This window comes from Dipodomys spectabilis, unplaced genomic scaffold (genome assembly GCF_019054845.1).
Source record: "Dipodomys spectabilis isolate Male_0828 unplaced genomic scaffold, ASM1905484v1 ptg000187l, whole genome shotgun sequence".
In the NCBI taxonomy this organism is placed as follows: domain Eukaryota; kingdom Metazoa; phylum Chordata; class Mammalia; order Rodentia; family Heteromyidae; genus Dipodomys; species Dipodomys spectabilis.
In genome coordinates, this window is record NW_024870864.1 from 13,828,410 (window position 1) to 13,843,402 (window position 14,993).

At 39.1% G+C, this 14,993-nt stretch overlaps 1 gene segment (V, D, J or C); it reads left to right on the top strand.

Annotated features, from left to right (window-relative positions):
- The first annotated feature begins 5,830 nt into the window (after positions 1-5,830).
- LOC122121233 lies at positions 5,831-6,649 on the top strand. The segment is given in 2 exon segments: positions 5,831-5,913; positions 6,303-6,649. Coding segments are annotated over 2 exon segments (396 nt in total).
- Positions 6,650-14,993: the final 8,344 nt, after the last annotated feature.

Here is a 14,993-nt window from a genome sequence, read left to right on the forward strand (position 1 = left end):
ATTCTGAGCACTCATTACTGGGTGCTATAGTCTCAGAGCAAGGGGAAAGGGACAGCACTTCTCTGCAAGAGATAACTGAATAGAGAATCCCAGTAGCCAGGGTTCATCCTACTGGCTCCATCTTCAACTCCACTGTTGGAAAGGTTTCCAGAACTTCTGCCTTAAGACTTCTCAATAGTTTGTGAACAAATCCTCATCTTGTGCTGAGCGCACTTGACAACTGTGACTAAGAACAGTGACAAATCTACAGGGAGAGCAACAGGCTACTTTTTCTATTAATTATAATACTTTCCCACCAGATAGAGTCCAGAAAGCCAACATTAGCTACCTTGCAAGCCATCAGTACTCAAGCCACATAAGCACAAGGTAAGCCATTGGTTCTCCACACCTGTAGCATGTCATGCAACAAATAGTGATAAATTTTTCTTCACTACTCAGCCCTCCACATGCATTCAGTGATTCATATTTGGTAAAATGCCAGGGTTTGGCATGGAGAGATTTGGGGATCTCTGTGCAGCTTTTGCCTTTTGCTTCTTGTTTCTCTATCTTCACCTACTAGCTTTTATTCTTCAACTTACCACTGGCAAACCACTGACACACACACACACACACACACACACACACACACACACTCAGATACAGACAGACAGATACACACACACACACACACACACACACACACACACACACAAATCTACCATCTTATCTGAATTTAATCCATAGAAATGTTAAGAGTTTATAACTCTACCTTAAAAAAGAATCTGGGGTTCATTTAGCTTAGCATCATCATATGTACATAGTTTTTGAACTTTTCTGCTTTTTAGATAAAATTGTCCTAGATGTATACTAATTATTGCAAATGAGGGAAACCTGAATCCTAAGATATGGATACAGAGAATTTTCTTTGTTGTTGTTTTTAATGTAATGTTTGATTTTTTTTGTTTCTTTTGTATGTTCTTCCCACCTATGGTATATCCCCTGTTTTCACTGTACTGATTTTGGTACCCTGAAACTTGTATATACATTTGTATAATTTGGGCAGGGGAAAGGGAATAACAAAATGCTGAAACAAGGACACAGGATGACTCATTGCAATGAAGATACCCACAAGACTCTATATTGGAAATGAACTTTACAACTTTAGCGGGGGAGGTGTGAAGGAGGTAGGGGAGGGAAGGGATAGTGGGAGAACAACAAAGGAGGGAGTAACAATGCTTGACAAGAAATGTACTCATTACCTTACTCATGTAAATGTAACTGTTTGTACAGCATCTTTGCTATAAAGTAAAATTAAAAATTAATTAATAAAAATAAAGAAAAAGAATCCTGGTTCTAAAGCACGTAATGTTAGAATAATACCACTAGATGGAAGCAAAACCCCATAAAATGTATTAAAAGAGCTATCTAGTTTAGTAATCTAGGGAAACCACAGAGTTAGTGTTTTATCATCAACAAAGAGTCTCCAGGCTTGGGTATTTGATTAGGACCAGGGACACTCAGAAGGAGCTGTCAGCAGGCTGAATTGTGGAGGAATGTCTTCTGTTTTTGGAATTTAGAGACTGGAAGCTTGGCTTTGCCTCTATTGCCTGCCTTATTTATCAGCAAAGACCACCTTTTAAGGATTGATTCATGTTCCCTGAGATATGTGTCCTTGGAGAAGTCTGTAATAGTGAGTGAGGTGATGTGAGGTCCCTGAGACTGTAGCGAGTCCTGTAGTGCTAGTGTCTTCAGGAGATGTGGCACTGGATGGCTCTGTCTCTGTCTCTGTCACAGGAATCAAAGTCCTTGTGAGGACATTACAAGAAAGTGAACAGTCAGGAAGAGAGTCTAAAACAGATGACACTCTAGACTTCCCTGCTTCCAGAACTTTGATTTTAAAATTATTCCATAAATTTGTCTACCAGCCCAAGATACCTGTGTTCTCCATGGCAGTGCAGGGAAACTAAGTCACTAAACCAGCTCTTCCTGAGCAGGATCAGCCTTAGGAATTGACATGTTGTTTGGACATGTAGTTGCAGACTTGCTTCTCTTCTTCCTGCTGCAGCAACCATGGTGAGGAAGCAGGACTCAGGTTCCATTCTCAGTGAGCTTGAATTCAAGAATGAGCTTGAATTCCTAGCATTGGAAGGTGTAAGCCTACTTAGTTTATGGATCAGAATCAGAAAAACATCAACTAAATGGAATGCATTACTGGTATTGTTTGTAGATGTACATGTATCTTTTTCTTCTGTAAGCGACTGAGAAGATCCTTTTTATCCTAACATTCTTTTCTCTAGATGGCCCTCAGCTCAGACTTTATCATGCCTCTCCTGACTTGTAAATGACATATCTATATACTCTGGGGAGTCAGGGTTGTGCCATTACTTTGGATTCACATAGGAAAGAGAAGGCTATCTAGGTAAAATAAAAAAGAAATATGTATGTATACATTTGTGCATTTCATTTGTTTATTTTTATTATAATACTTTTCCTTGTAGAGATGCTTCATCTGTTTGGTTATACTTATGTATTCTTACTTTTGAGGAAATACTTTCATAATTTCAGTTTTCCCCATTTAGTATGATGTTGACAATAGTTTTGCTACATATTTTGGGGGGAGCTGAGGTAATTTTTTCCTATCCCTGGTCAATTGAGAGATATTTATCAATCACTCTTCTCCAATTGATGGCAACATTTTAACTTATTATCTTTTTATATTTTCTGGTGCTTCTCTGCATCCAACTTGCCAAAAACAATGACCACTACTGAGCCTCTACAAGTGCATGACACCTGGGAAGAGCAGACCATCACCTGGTATGCAGTTCAGAGCAAATGGCTAACAGGACTGATCAGCAACTTCACACTGTTCCAATCCTGAGAATGAAACCCTACCATGCCTGGTTGTGTCGCAAGGGAAGCTATACTTTGTCCTGTTTTGAGAAGTATAAATTCAAATCCCGGTGTTCTACAAGGCTAATGTATCTACAAGAATCCAGTGTGGGTCGCTCATGCCTGAAAAGCTACCTACACAGCAGGCTGAGATCTGCTGATCCCAGTTCAAAGCCAGCCCAGGAAAGGAAAGTGCAAGAGACTCTTTCCTCCAACTAACCAACAATTACAGAAATGGAGATGTGGCTCAGGTGGAAGAGTGCTGACCTTGAGTACAAAAGCTCAGGGCAATGGCCCAGACCCTGAGTTCAAGTCCAAAGACACACACACACACACACACACACACACACACACACACACACACACACACACATACACACACACACACACACACACACACACACACACACACACAAACACACACAAAGAAAAAAATGCACAAAAATTTGGTCATATATGAGTCTTCTTATGGTTGCTCATCCTTGGGGCGGGGGAAATCAAAGGGTAAGATTTCAGTATTTCTTTTGATCTATATCATTTATAACTCATATACACGATTGAAGTTACAACTTAATGGGAAATTACCTGTGTTAGTCATTTCCCCTTCCATGTAACTGGCATTTAATTTCTGTTTGGAACTTTCTTCCAGTCCTGGTATCTCAAAGAGTATGCTCATTCTCTTTGCATAAGCAAGCAGCAAAGGAATAAATGAAATAATTTACAAATAACATATTTATAAGATGATTTCTTTGTTGCTTTGTATATCACTCCCCTACGGTGTAACCCATGTTTTCATGTTATTTGATTTTGGTATAATTTAGGGAGGGGAAGGGAAAAAACAAATTATTTAAATATGGATACATGTGGTCCCACTGCATTAATGAGATGTACAAGATGTTTTGTCGAAAAATGAACTTTACAACTTTGGTGCTGAGGAGGAATAAGGTGGGTGGGTTGGAGGGGGGAAAGTGGAGGAGAAGGGAATGGATGGGAAGAGGAAACAAAGGAGGAGGCAACAATGCTTGATAAGAAATGTACTCATTACCTTGCTCATGTAATTGTAACCCCTCTGTATGGTGTTTTTACAATAAAAAACATATTTAAAAATAATATATACCACATATATGGTATATATGTGCACATCAGAAGGAAACTAGGAGGACGACAGAGAAACAGAGGGAAACAGGAGAAAACATACAACAGTGGGACCTATCAGCTGCACTGGACATTGATCAAAGCAAACTAAGCAACTCAATGGAAGCAATGGGAGGGAGGGAATGAGCAGCAAAGAGGGAAAAGCTGACACTAAGCAAAAGGAAAGAAATGTACATATCATCCCATGTGGAAGAAATAAGTGTATTGTCAAAGCCCATAGAATTAACAAACTTTATGAACCATGATAAAGATAATTTACCCCACACATTCTTGTGTTTGTGACTATAAGTATCACTTACTTTGTGACTATAAGTATCACCATCCTGTGAAATTTGTGAAATTTGTTTAATCACTTAACCACAATAAAAATAGCTATAAGTTTAATAGAAGAAACATTTTGTGTAACCCATAAGAAAATGTCACAAACAGTGGCCAATAGCAACAGAAATGTATGTTCTTCAGGCTCTGGATGGTGTAAGTGGAATATGAATTCCTCTGTACAACTCTGAACAAGCATTCATTTTCTTGGTAGCTTATGATGAAGCTTAAGGGAATATGTAATCTTCAGTGTTTGTTATACTGAAACATGAAAACAGCTCTTGCTGGGTTCTGCTATGAGGTGTGGAGTCCTGGCTGTGGCTGCCCACATGGAATGCAGGCAGGACAAGGAGGGTCTCATACAGAGTTAATAACTTTTCCAGGAGAAGACTCTGTAGAAAGATTAAAAAATAGATGTTGCAATAGTCTCACTAACTAACTGAACGTAACTGGCATTCTTGTCCATTCTGTCTTATAGAAGAGAGAGAAATATTAAGAATGCTGTTGTTAGTCTGGTGAAGAGTTATGCTGAAGAAGTGTAATCCCATATTTACTGATTGTGAAATTGACTATGTAAAATTTGGTTTTCTCTGTCATTTTTCTCTTTCATTTAGAAACGTTATTAGTTCACCCTCTGTAAGGAGGATTTTATCCTCTGGGTTATTTTGTTTTGACACAAGTAATCATAAGAACTTAATTTATTAGGCCCTCTATGAAGAACCTTTTTTTAAATCACTTGTAGGAATTGAACTCAGGACCTGGGTGCTGATCTTGAGCTCTTTTGCCCAAAGCTAACACTCTACCACTTTCAGCCACAGCACCACCTCCAATTTCTGAATGATTAATTGGGGATAAGAGTCACAAAGGGAACTTTCAGCCTGGACGGGCTTTGAATCATGTGTTCAGAACTCAGCCTCCAGAGTAGCTAGGGTTCCAGACACGAGCCACCAGTGTCTGTCTTATGAAGAACATCTCTAACAGTTGTTGATAACTTGCTAATCATAAGTTAACTTTGTTTCATTGATGTCAGATTAACTCAAGTAGGAATTTGATTTCCTTACCTAGTTGTAACCACAGTGGTATTGGATAGAAGTTTTGAGAAACAATGGCAAATGAAGTCTCTGTACAGTATCTTTCTCTAGAATAACCAGAAGAGAGCCAGTGAAATTGACCCTTCACCAACACTCTCCTGGACACACATTTCAATTGAATTGGGCCTCTAGTGTTTTAAGTTGACAGGGTCAAGTACACCACATCCTCCCTGCAGATCCAGGCATCAGGGGAGAGGGGTCCTTCTACACACTGCTGGAGCCAGCCTGGTATTTGTGGGTCTTTTCTCCAAACACAGAAGAAATTTAAGTCACTTTCTTCACCAGAGAGATGCCCTTGCCCTCCACTTTGTTCTTCTCACACTGCTGCACCCACCTGCTGATTTGCAAGGAGGACTGTCCAGCCCTAGTTTGACATAAAGGCTCATCTTGATCTTGACCTCACTGATCAAATCTCCTGGATTCCCAGCTAAAATGAGGCTCTGTTCTTGTGTTCTGGGTCTCCTAATGCTCTGGATCACTGGTAAGGGCAGAGGGAGATGAGGATGGAAAAGGGGGTTGAGGGTGAGCCCTCAGGGCCACTGCTTCTTGTTTGTATTCTGTTCATGGGTTAGATGCACAGAACTTGTCCTATAGAATGGGGCAGGTGAAGTTAATTATATGAGAGTGATGGACATTCTAGATGAAACCAGTTTCTGAGCTTTGTTGACAACTATGACACGTGTGTAGAGGGTAGAATACATGAGCTCTAGAACCTCATTTATGCTTTTTAATATTTGTATATATTTTGAAATATTGAATGGTTTTTGGATAGAAGGAAAAACCATGAAAAGGATTGGGAATTAATATGTAACCACAGAAAAAATTATATACCACATATAACGTTGTACTTTTCATGTATTTTAATTTCAGGGTCCAGTGGTGATATTGTAATGACTCAGACTCCACTCTCCCTGCCTGTCACCCTGGGAGAGAAGGTCTCCCTCTCCTGCAGGTCTAGTGAGAGCCTCATAGATAGCGATGGAGATAGCCGTTTATCTTGGTACTTGCAGAAACCTGGCCAGTCTCCAAAACTGCTGATCTATTGGGCTTCCAACCGAGCATCTGGGGTCCCAGAAAGCTTCAGTGGCAGTGGGTCAGGCACAGATTTCACACTGCAAATCAGCAGGGTGGAGGCTGAAGATATTGGGGTTTATTACTGCATGCAAGATATAGATACTCCTCCCACAGTTATACAGTCCTTAAAAACATCTCTCTAGGGCTTGGCCCAGCTGTCCTATTTCAAACCTTGTCTGGAGAGCAGCATAGCAAATTCTCTGAACCAAAGCAGTTGTCTCAGTTTGGAGGACTTGACAGAAGATGTCATACCAGAGACCTTGTCCAAGTGGGATCTTGGATTACTTCAGCTTCCAGGGACTCTCAAAACCAGAATTTATAATGTTACTGCAGAAGTCAATTTATCACTTATTACCAAATGTGAAAGACAAAGACAAAAATATCTACCAGCAGCATGCCATTTCTATAGTTTAGAGAGAATTACAGAGTCAAATCCCATGCAGAATGACTCAAGAAGCAGTAGTAGCTAGCAATTGAAGAATGAGTCACAAAGCTAGGCTTAAAATGAGACGGATTTTTAAAAATAGGAATGTTGCTGAATATCACCAAATAAATAGAATATGTTTGTTAAATATAAAGCAAATTAATTATATGACTCAGATGTTAAAACCTTGTTGCTTAATCAACTCATGATTCTGAAAGTCCCATTATTATTTTTTAATTGTGAAAATACTATACATAGGGGTTACAATTACATGAGGAAGGTAATGAGTACTCTTCTTATCAAGCATTTTTGCCATCTCCTTTGTTTCCTCTTACCATCCCTTCCCTCCTATCTTCACCCCAGACCATAGTTATAAAGTTCATTTTTCGACATAACGTCTTGTATATCTCATTGTTGTAATGGGTCCCCCTATTTCCCTATTTAAACAATTTGTTTTTTCTCTTCCCCTTCACAATTTATACCGACATCTAATAGTGAAAACAGGGGCTTCCTTGGCACAGGCCCATTTTTTTTTAAACAAGGTACAAATTGAAGTATGACTCTGAATAATGCTTTGTTCCATGGCCGTTTCCTCCAGTTCTCCTCTAATGTTGGCTCTTTCTCACCTGACTCTTAGAGGTAAGAAGGTTATGTTCTTCTCTTCCAAAAACCTATCATTAGATGGCAAACAAGCCTCACAATGAGCAAAGGCTTCCACTGAGACTTGAGTGTATATTGGATTTTCTCTCAGAAAATGCACAGACCACTCAGACATCCAAAGCAGACCCCTGCTATTTCTTTCAGCACAAGCATCATCTTAGGAAAGGACCATCCTTACCAGTTTTTCTATTACATTTAAGTTCTCCTAATCCCTCTGTCACTGATAGATCTAAAATATCTCAACTTCCACTGGTGGTAAAGCATGAAATAGCCTCATAGCCACAGCTATGCTGGGAGAAGTTCTATACTTACTGATTCCTAAACAGACAGAAAACATTTATAAAATTATCCACTGAGTATATCATGAGGGAAGCATTTAGTAGGGAAGCATTTGAATATCTAAAAGAACCACAAACCACACAGAGAGTTGGTTTTAGTGCCAGGGGCAGACAATACTATTGAACAAATGCTATTTCTGCCGCTGCTCCCTCTCTGTTCCTGCCAACACCACTCCATGAAGCAAAGCGATGTCAGGTGAGACAGGGCTTATCCATGTGTGTCCTGATTGACCTGAAACTCTCCATAGTCCTTCCTGTGTTTCCCTGAGTGATTAGGATTACACATAGGCAGTGTCTGTGGAAGAAACAGTCCTTTCATCTCAAATAGCTTATATTCGTATTTCACAGAATGTCACCATCTATCTATCTTATACCTTGCATCTTAAATAAGAATACTACTTTTAAACAGAACTTTGAAGGCATTTTAGGAACACAAATGAACACAAATCATTTTGCTCTGGTTTACATGGCAGCTAGCCTGTGAGACATCAGTGACACAGTGAACCTGAAACCCCTGTGTGCAGATCAGTTTCTCACTCTATGCACACAACAGATCTTTTCTTTTTAAATAAGATTTTTCTTATTGTGAAAATACTGTGCAGAGGGGTTACAATCACATGAGCAAGGTAATGAGTACATTTCTTATCAAGCATTGTTGCCTCCTCCTTTGTTTTTCCCTACCATCCCTGCCTTCCCCATTTCCACAACTACATTTCCCTCTCCCCTCCCCCACCACACTCCCCAAATTATACCAACATCAAATACAGTGAAAGCAGGTGTTATACTGTGGGAGAGGGACATATAAAGCAACAAAAAATTACATGGTACCTTATAAATACATTAGAAACAATTGCAAGAAAGAAAGAAAACCACTTGTGTTCCTATCTTGGGGTTCATTTCGCTTAACATCATCTTATCTGACCTTTTCTGCTTGTCTCAGATATACACTAGTTATTGCAAATAAGGGAAACCATGGGACCTATGTTTCTTTGGGCCTGGCTTACTTCACTTAATAGAATTTTGCCCAAGTCTTTCCATTTCCTAACAAATGGGGCAATTTCATTCTTTCTGAAGGAGGCATAGAATTCCATTGTGTATATATACCGCATTTTATTGATCCATTCATCTATTGAGGAGCATTTGGGTTGGGTACCTATCTTAGCTACGGTAAGTAATGCTGCAATAAACATAGTTGTCAAGTTAATTACTAGGTATTTTATTTTTTGTGGGGCTATTACAAATGGAGTTGCTTTCCTAATTTCAGCCACACTTTTCTCATTGTTGGCATACAGAAAAGTCATTGATTTGGGGGGGTAATTTTATACCCTGCTACTTTGCCAAAGTTTTGAATCAGCTTGAGTAATTTGAGAGTGGAGTCTATGGGATTCTTTAAATACAAGATCATGTCATCTGCAAAGAGGGAGGGTTTTATTTCTTCTTTCCCTATTTGGATCCCCTTTATGTCTGCATCTTGTCTTATTGCTGTAGCTAGGCATTCTAATACTAGATTGAAGAGAAGTGGAGAGAGTGGACATCCTTGTCTTGTTCCTGAGTTAAGAGGAAATGGCTTTAGTTTTTCACCATTAAGAATAATGCTGGCTGTAGGTTTGTCATATACAGCCTTTATTGTATTGAGGAATGTTCCATGGATTCCTAATTTTTCCAAAACCTTCATCATAAAGTGGTGTTGGATCTTGCCGAATGCTTTTTCTGCGTCTATTGAGATAACCATGTGGTTCATATCCTTGCTCCTGTTGATGTGATGAATATTAGTTGATATGCGTATATTGAACCAGCTTTGCATCACTGAAATGAATCCTGTTTGATCATGGTGTATGATTTTTTGGATGAATTGTTGAAGTCGATTGGCCAAAATTTTGTTGAGAAGTTTTGCATCAATGTTCATCAAAGGGATGGGTCTAAAATTCTCTTTCTTTGATGAGTCCCTGCCTGGTTTTGGGATGAGGGTCATTATGGCTTCATAGAATGTTTGGTAGTGAACTCTCTCAATTTCATTGAAGAGTTGGAGGAGTATTGGTGTGAGCTCTGCTTTGAAGGCCTTGTAGAATTCCGCTGTAAAACCATCTGGTCCTGGACTTTTCTTAGCTGGCAGGTCTCTTATTGCTGTTTCTATTTCAATGCTTGATATGGGCCTGTTAAGATGGTTTAACTCATCTTGGTTTAGTTTTGGCATGTCAATATTTGCTAGGAAAAGGTCCATTTCTGTCAAGTTCTCAAACTTATTAGCATAAAGTTTTGAGAAGTATTCCCTTAAAATGTTCTGAATCTTGGTTGTTTCCTTGGTGATGTTTCCATTCTCCTCTCTGAGTTTATTTATTTGGGTGTGTTCTCTTCTTTTTCTGATAAGATTTGCTAAGGGTCTGTCAATTTTGTTAATTTTTTCGAAGAACCAACTCTTTGTTTTGTTGATTCTTTCTATAGTTTTTTTGGATTCTAATTCATTTAATTCTGATTTAATTTTAATTATTTCTTTCCATCTACTGGATTGGGGTTTATCTTATGCTCTTTTTCAAGGAGGTTCAGATGTCTCATTAAATTGTTGGTTTCAGATCTCTCCAATTTGTTGATGTAGGAACTCAGAGCTATAAACTTGCCTCTGAGTACTGCCTTTGCTGTGTCCCACAGGAGCTGGTAATTTGTGTGCTGATTTTTGTTGAATAGCATGAACATTTGAATTGCCTTTCTAATCTCTTCCTTGACCCACTCATGATTCAACAGTGTGTTGTTCAGCCTCTATGTGTTACTGGACTTTCTTTGGTGGCTTTTGGTGTTGTGTTCTAATTTTATTCCCTTGTGGTCTGAGAGAATGCAAGGTATAACTTCAATGTTTCTGAATTTGGACAAGTTTGCTTTGTGGCCTAAAATGTGGCCTATTTTAGAAAATGTTCCATGTGCTGCTGAGAAAAACGTGTATTCTGATGTTGCTGGGTGAAATATTCGGTAGATGTCTGTTAAATCTAGTTGATCTATGCAGTTGTTTAGATCTGCGGTTTCTCTGTTGAATTATTGCCGAGTTGATCTATCTAGTGGGGAGAGTGGTGTGTTAAAATCCCCTACAATTAATTTATTTGGATCTATGTGGGATTTGAGGGAAAGTAGTGTTTCTTGGATAAATTTGGGTGCTCTGTTGTTTGGCGAATAGATATTTAGAATTGTAATATCCTCCTGAAGGAGAGATCCCTTAATTAGTATGTAGCGACCTTCTTTATCTCTTCTCACAAATTTTAATTTGAAGTCTATTTTATCTGATATTAGGATTGCAAATCCTGCCTGTTTATGGGGGCCGTTTGCTTGGTAGATTCTGTTCCAGCCTTTTCCATTGAAAATGTGTTTGTTTTTATGGGCAAGATGTGACTCCTGGAGGCAACAGATACAAGGATGTTGTTTTTTAATCCAACTAGACAGTCTATGTCACTTAATTGGAGAGTTAAGTCCGTTAATGTTAAGAGATAGGACTGAGAAGTATTTGGGAGTTCCTGCCATGTTATCCACCTTCTTGGGGGCTGCGAAAACTGGGTTCTTCCTGTGGTTCTTGGATTCTCAGTTTGGGTGCTGTTTCTTGGCCTTTATTGTGGTCTTGTTGGTTTTCTATGTGTAGGTAATCTTTAAGAATCTTTTGTAGGGCTGGTTTGGTGGAGATGTATTGTTTCAATTTTTAATTTTTGCTATGGAAGGTTTTTATTTGGCCTTCAGTTATGAAGGAGAGTTTAGCTGGGTACAGTATTCTTGGTTGATAGTTGTTTGTTTGTAGGGCATGGCATACATCATTCCAGGCTCTTCTTGCTTTGATTGTCTCTGCTGAGAAATCTGAGGTGATTCTAATTGGTTTCCCTTTATAGGTGATTAATCTTTGCTCCTTGACAGCTTTAAGGATCTTTTCCTTGGTCTGAATTGATCCTGTGTGGACTGTAATGTGATGGTGGGATGTCCTATTCTGGTCTGGTCTATTTGTAGTTCTAAAAGCTTCTTGTATTTGAATAGGCTTATCTTTTTGCATGTTTGGGAAGTTCTCTGCTAGGATCCTGTTAAACAAATTTCCTAGACCATTAATTTCTTTTTCTAGGTGCTCCTCTACACCCATTATCCTTAGATTAGACCTTCTGATGGTGTCTTCCATCATGGTGTTGGATAGATCTATCATATTTCTTGGACTTGTCTTGAATGGTTGTATGTTCTTTCTCTATAATATCTAGCCTGTCTTCAATCTCCGAGATTTGATCCTCTGCATGGTCTAACCTGCTGTCAAGACTTTCTTTTTTTTGGGGGGGGGGAGTTGGTCTTGGGGCCTGAACTCTGGGCCTGGGCACTGCCCCTCAGCTCTTCAGCTCAAGGCTAGCACTCTACCACTTGAGACACAGTGCCACTTTCAGCTTTTTTCTTTTTGCTTATATGGTGCTGAGGAATCAAACCCAGGGCCTAATGCAAGTGCTCTACCACTGAACCACCTTCCCAGCCCCTGCTGTCAAGACTTTCTACTTTGTTTTTCATTTCTTTTCCTTCTAGTTGGTCAGATTTGATGGCTTCAAATTCTTTGTTGAAGCTTTGATTTAGATCTTGTATGAAGTTCTTTACTTCCTTAATTTGGTGTTCAGTGTTTATTCTCAAATCACTTAGTTAATTGGTATGGTTTCCTTGGACTTCCATTCCTTCTGTTTGGTTCCAGTCAGCATTCCCTTTATGGTCTCCCTGACTTCCTTCAGCTCTTTGTTAATGGATCCCATGAATGCCTTTAGTGATCTTTGTGTATTCTCATCCTGCTCTCTCAATTCCTGTGTTACTCTTTGCTTAGCTCCCTCCCGTTCGTGGGATTCCTGTAGTTCTCTTTGAGTGTTCTCAGCCTTCTCATGCCATTCCTGCCTTTCTCTTTGAGTATTCTCCAGCTGTTCACGCAAATCCTGTATCAGTTTTTCAGTAGCTTCCTCATGCTCATGATATTCCTGTATAAACCTTTGGATTGCCTCCTCTCTCTCCCTATCACGCTCCTACAGAGTCCTTTGTATTTTTTCAATCTTTTCATTTATCATGTTTGCCAGCAGTGTTTGTAGAACTATTTGGGAACTCTCCTCTGGATTATTCATTATCTGTTCTGTCCCCTGATTATCATGAGTGGGAGTTGAGATACCCGGACTTGCCATTTTTCTTGTTTTTTTCCAGCTTACTCTGCCCATTTAGGATGAAAATAACACAAGTTTTGTGCTAGAACACTAACTTAGGGCAAGCATCAACCAACGTCTGTATTTGCACAGTCAATAGTCTGCAGATACAATCTAGTTCAACAGATACATCTATTCAACATCAAACAACTATATATTAATGTGCTACAAACTGCAAAGAAGAATTTGGTAAACCAGAAATTATTAGGTTTAGGAAGAGATGTGAGTAGAAAATAGGAATAGAGTGATGTGGGAAGGCACAGGAGAGTTTAGTTAACTAAATCCTAATCTCAAAGCAGGAAATAGGTTGGATAGGATAAAAGTAGAGAGAGAGAAAAAAAGAAGAAAGAGAAAGGGAACAAAAAGAGACCAGAAAAAATAGAAAAGTAATAATTAAAAATATTATACAGAGACAAAAACAAACTATTCAGAGAAGAACATGAATATAGTGAGAGAAGGGGAGGGATATAAAGGAGATGTGAAAAACTTAAAAATAAAAATACTTAAAATATTATATAGGTATAAAGAGGTAGTACTGCTATTAAGACATTTTGAATTGAATAATAAATTTGTGGATTAAGTGTGTACACAATGGGGGATAAGGCCTACTAATCGACTATGGGTTTATCTGAGGATGCACAGAACAACAATTAAGTCACATAAAGAAGAACGAAAGAGAAGAAAAGGTGAAAAGGATAAGAAAGAAAGAAGAAAAGATCAGAAGTTCAGTAGAGGTAAACAAAAAGAAAAAGAAAGAAAGAAAAACGCATACACACATATACTCCTAAAATAAAATTCTAAGAGGAAAATAAAAGTTACTAGAAAACAATTGTTTTTTCAAAAAAAGGTAAAAGTTAAAGATTTAAAAAAACTTAAAAAAATTTTTTTTTTTTTTATAAAACATACAAAAAAAAAGTTCTTTGTTTTGGGAGGGTTGGGGTGGGAAAGATCCTGTATCTCCCTTGTGACCATAACCAGCCTCTTGTTGGAGCGTCTGGTCTGCTTGTGTTCCTGTGGCTTGGTTGGTTTCTTAAGTCAGTTTGTTTGAACAGGCAGAAAAATGCTCTGCTTTACCCAGGGTTTTGCGATCCTCCTCCTAGGTTAGTTCAATGGGAGGCAGATATGCTTTGAGTATCACAAAAGAGGGAGATGGCTTTTTCCACAAGTTTGGAGATGCTGTGTTGAGGCTAGGTTCTGGGTAGAGTTGAGGCCTTTCATCAAACAGTAGCTTTTCCCGGGGGCTGGTTTGTGAGAGACTCACAGAGCCCAGCCTGGAGCCACTCTCAGGGATTCTGTTTACTAAATTTCAATTGATTGTCAAGGCTGCTAAAGGGAGGGGCAGCCTCTGGCTCTGATTACCCGGTGAAAAAGCCACTCCTAGGGCTGGCGCCCCAGCTGGGTGACTTTTCCCTGGGTGGAGCTGAGTCTGGTTTCTATAGCTCTAGATGTGCAGAAACTTCTTAGTTTAAGGTAGTCCAATTTGTCCAGTCTCTGTCCAATTTGTTGTGACCCTGGGACTCTGTTCAGGAACTTCCTGCCTGTGCCTATAAATTCAAGAGTCTCTCATACTCTGTCCTGCAGTAGTTTCAGAGATTCAGGTTTGGTGTTAAGGTCTTTAATCCATTTTGAGTTGATGTTGGTGCATGGTGATAGGCTGGAGTCCACTTTTAATTTTTTGCATGTAGCTCTCAGTTTTCCCAGCACCAGAGTTTAAGAAGCTATTTCTTCCACTGTATGTCTTTGGCTCCTTTGTCAAATAGCAGCTGACTATAGGTGTGTGGTTTTATTTCTGGATCTTCTATTCTATTCCATTGGTCTTCAGGTCTGTTTTTGTGCCAGTACCATGCTGTCTTTGTTAGTATGGCTCTATAGTAGAGTTTGAAGTCTGATA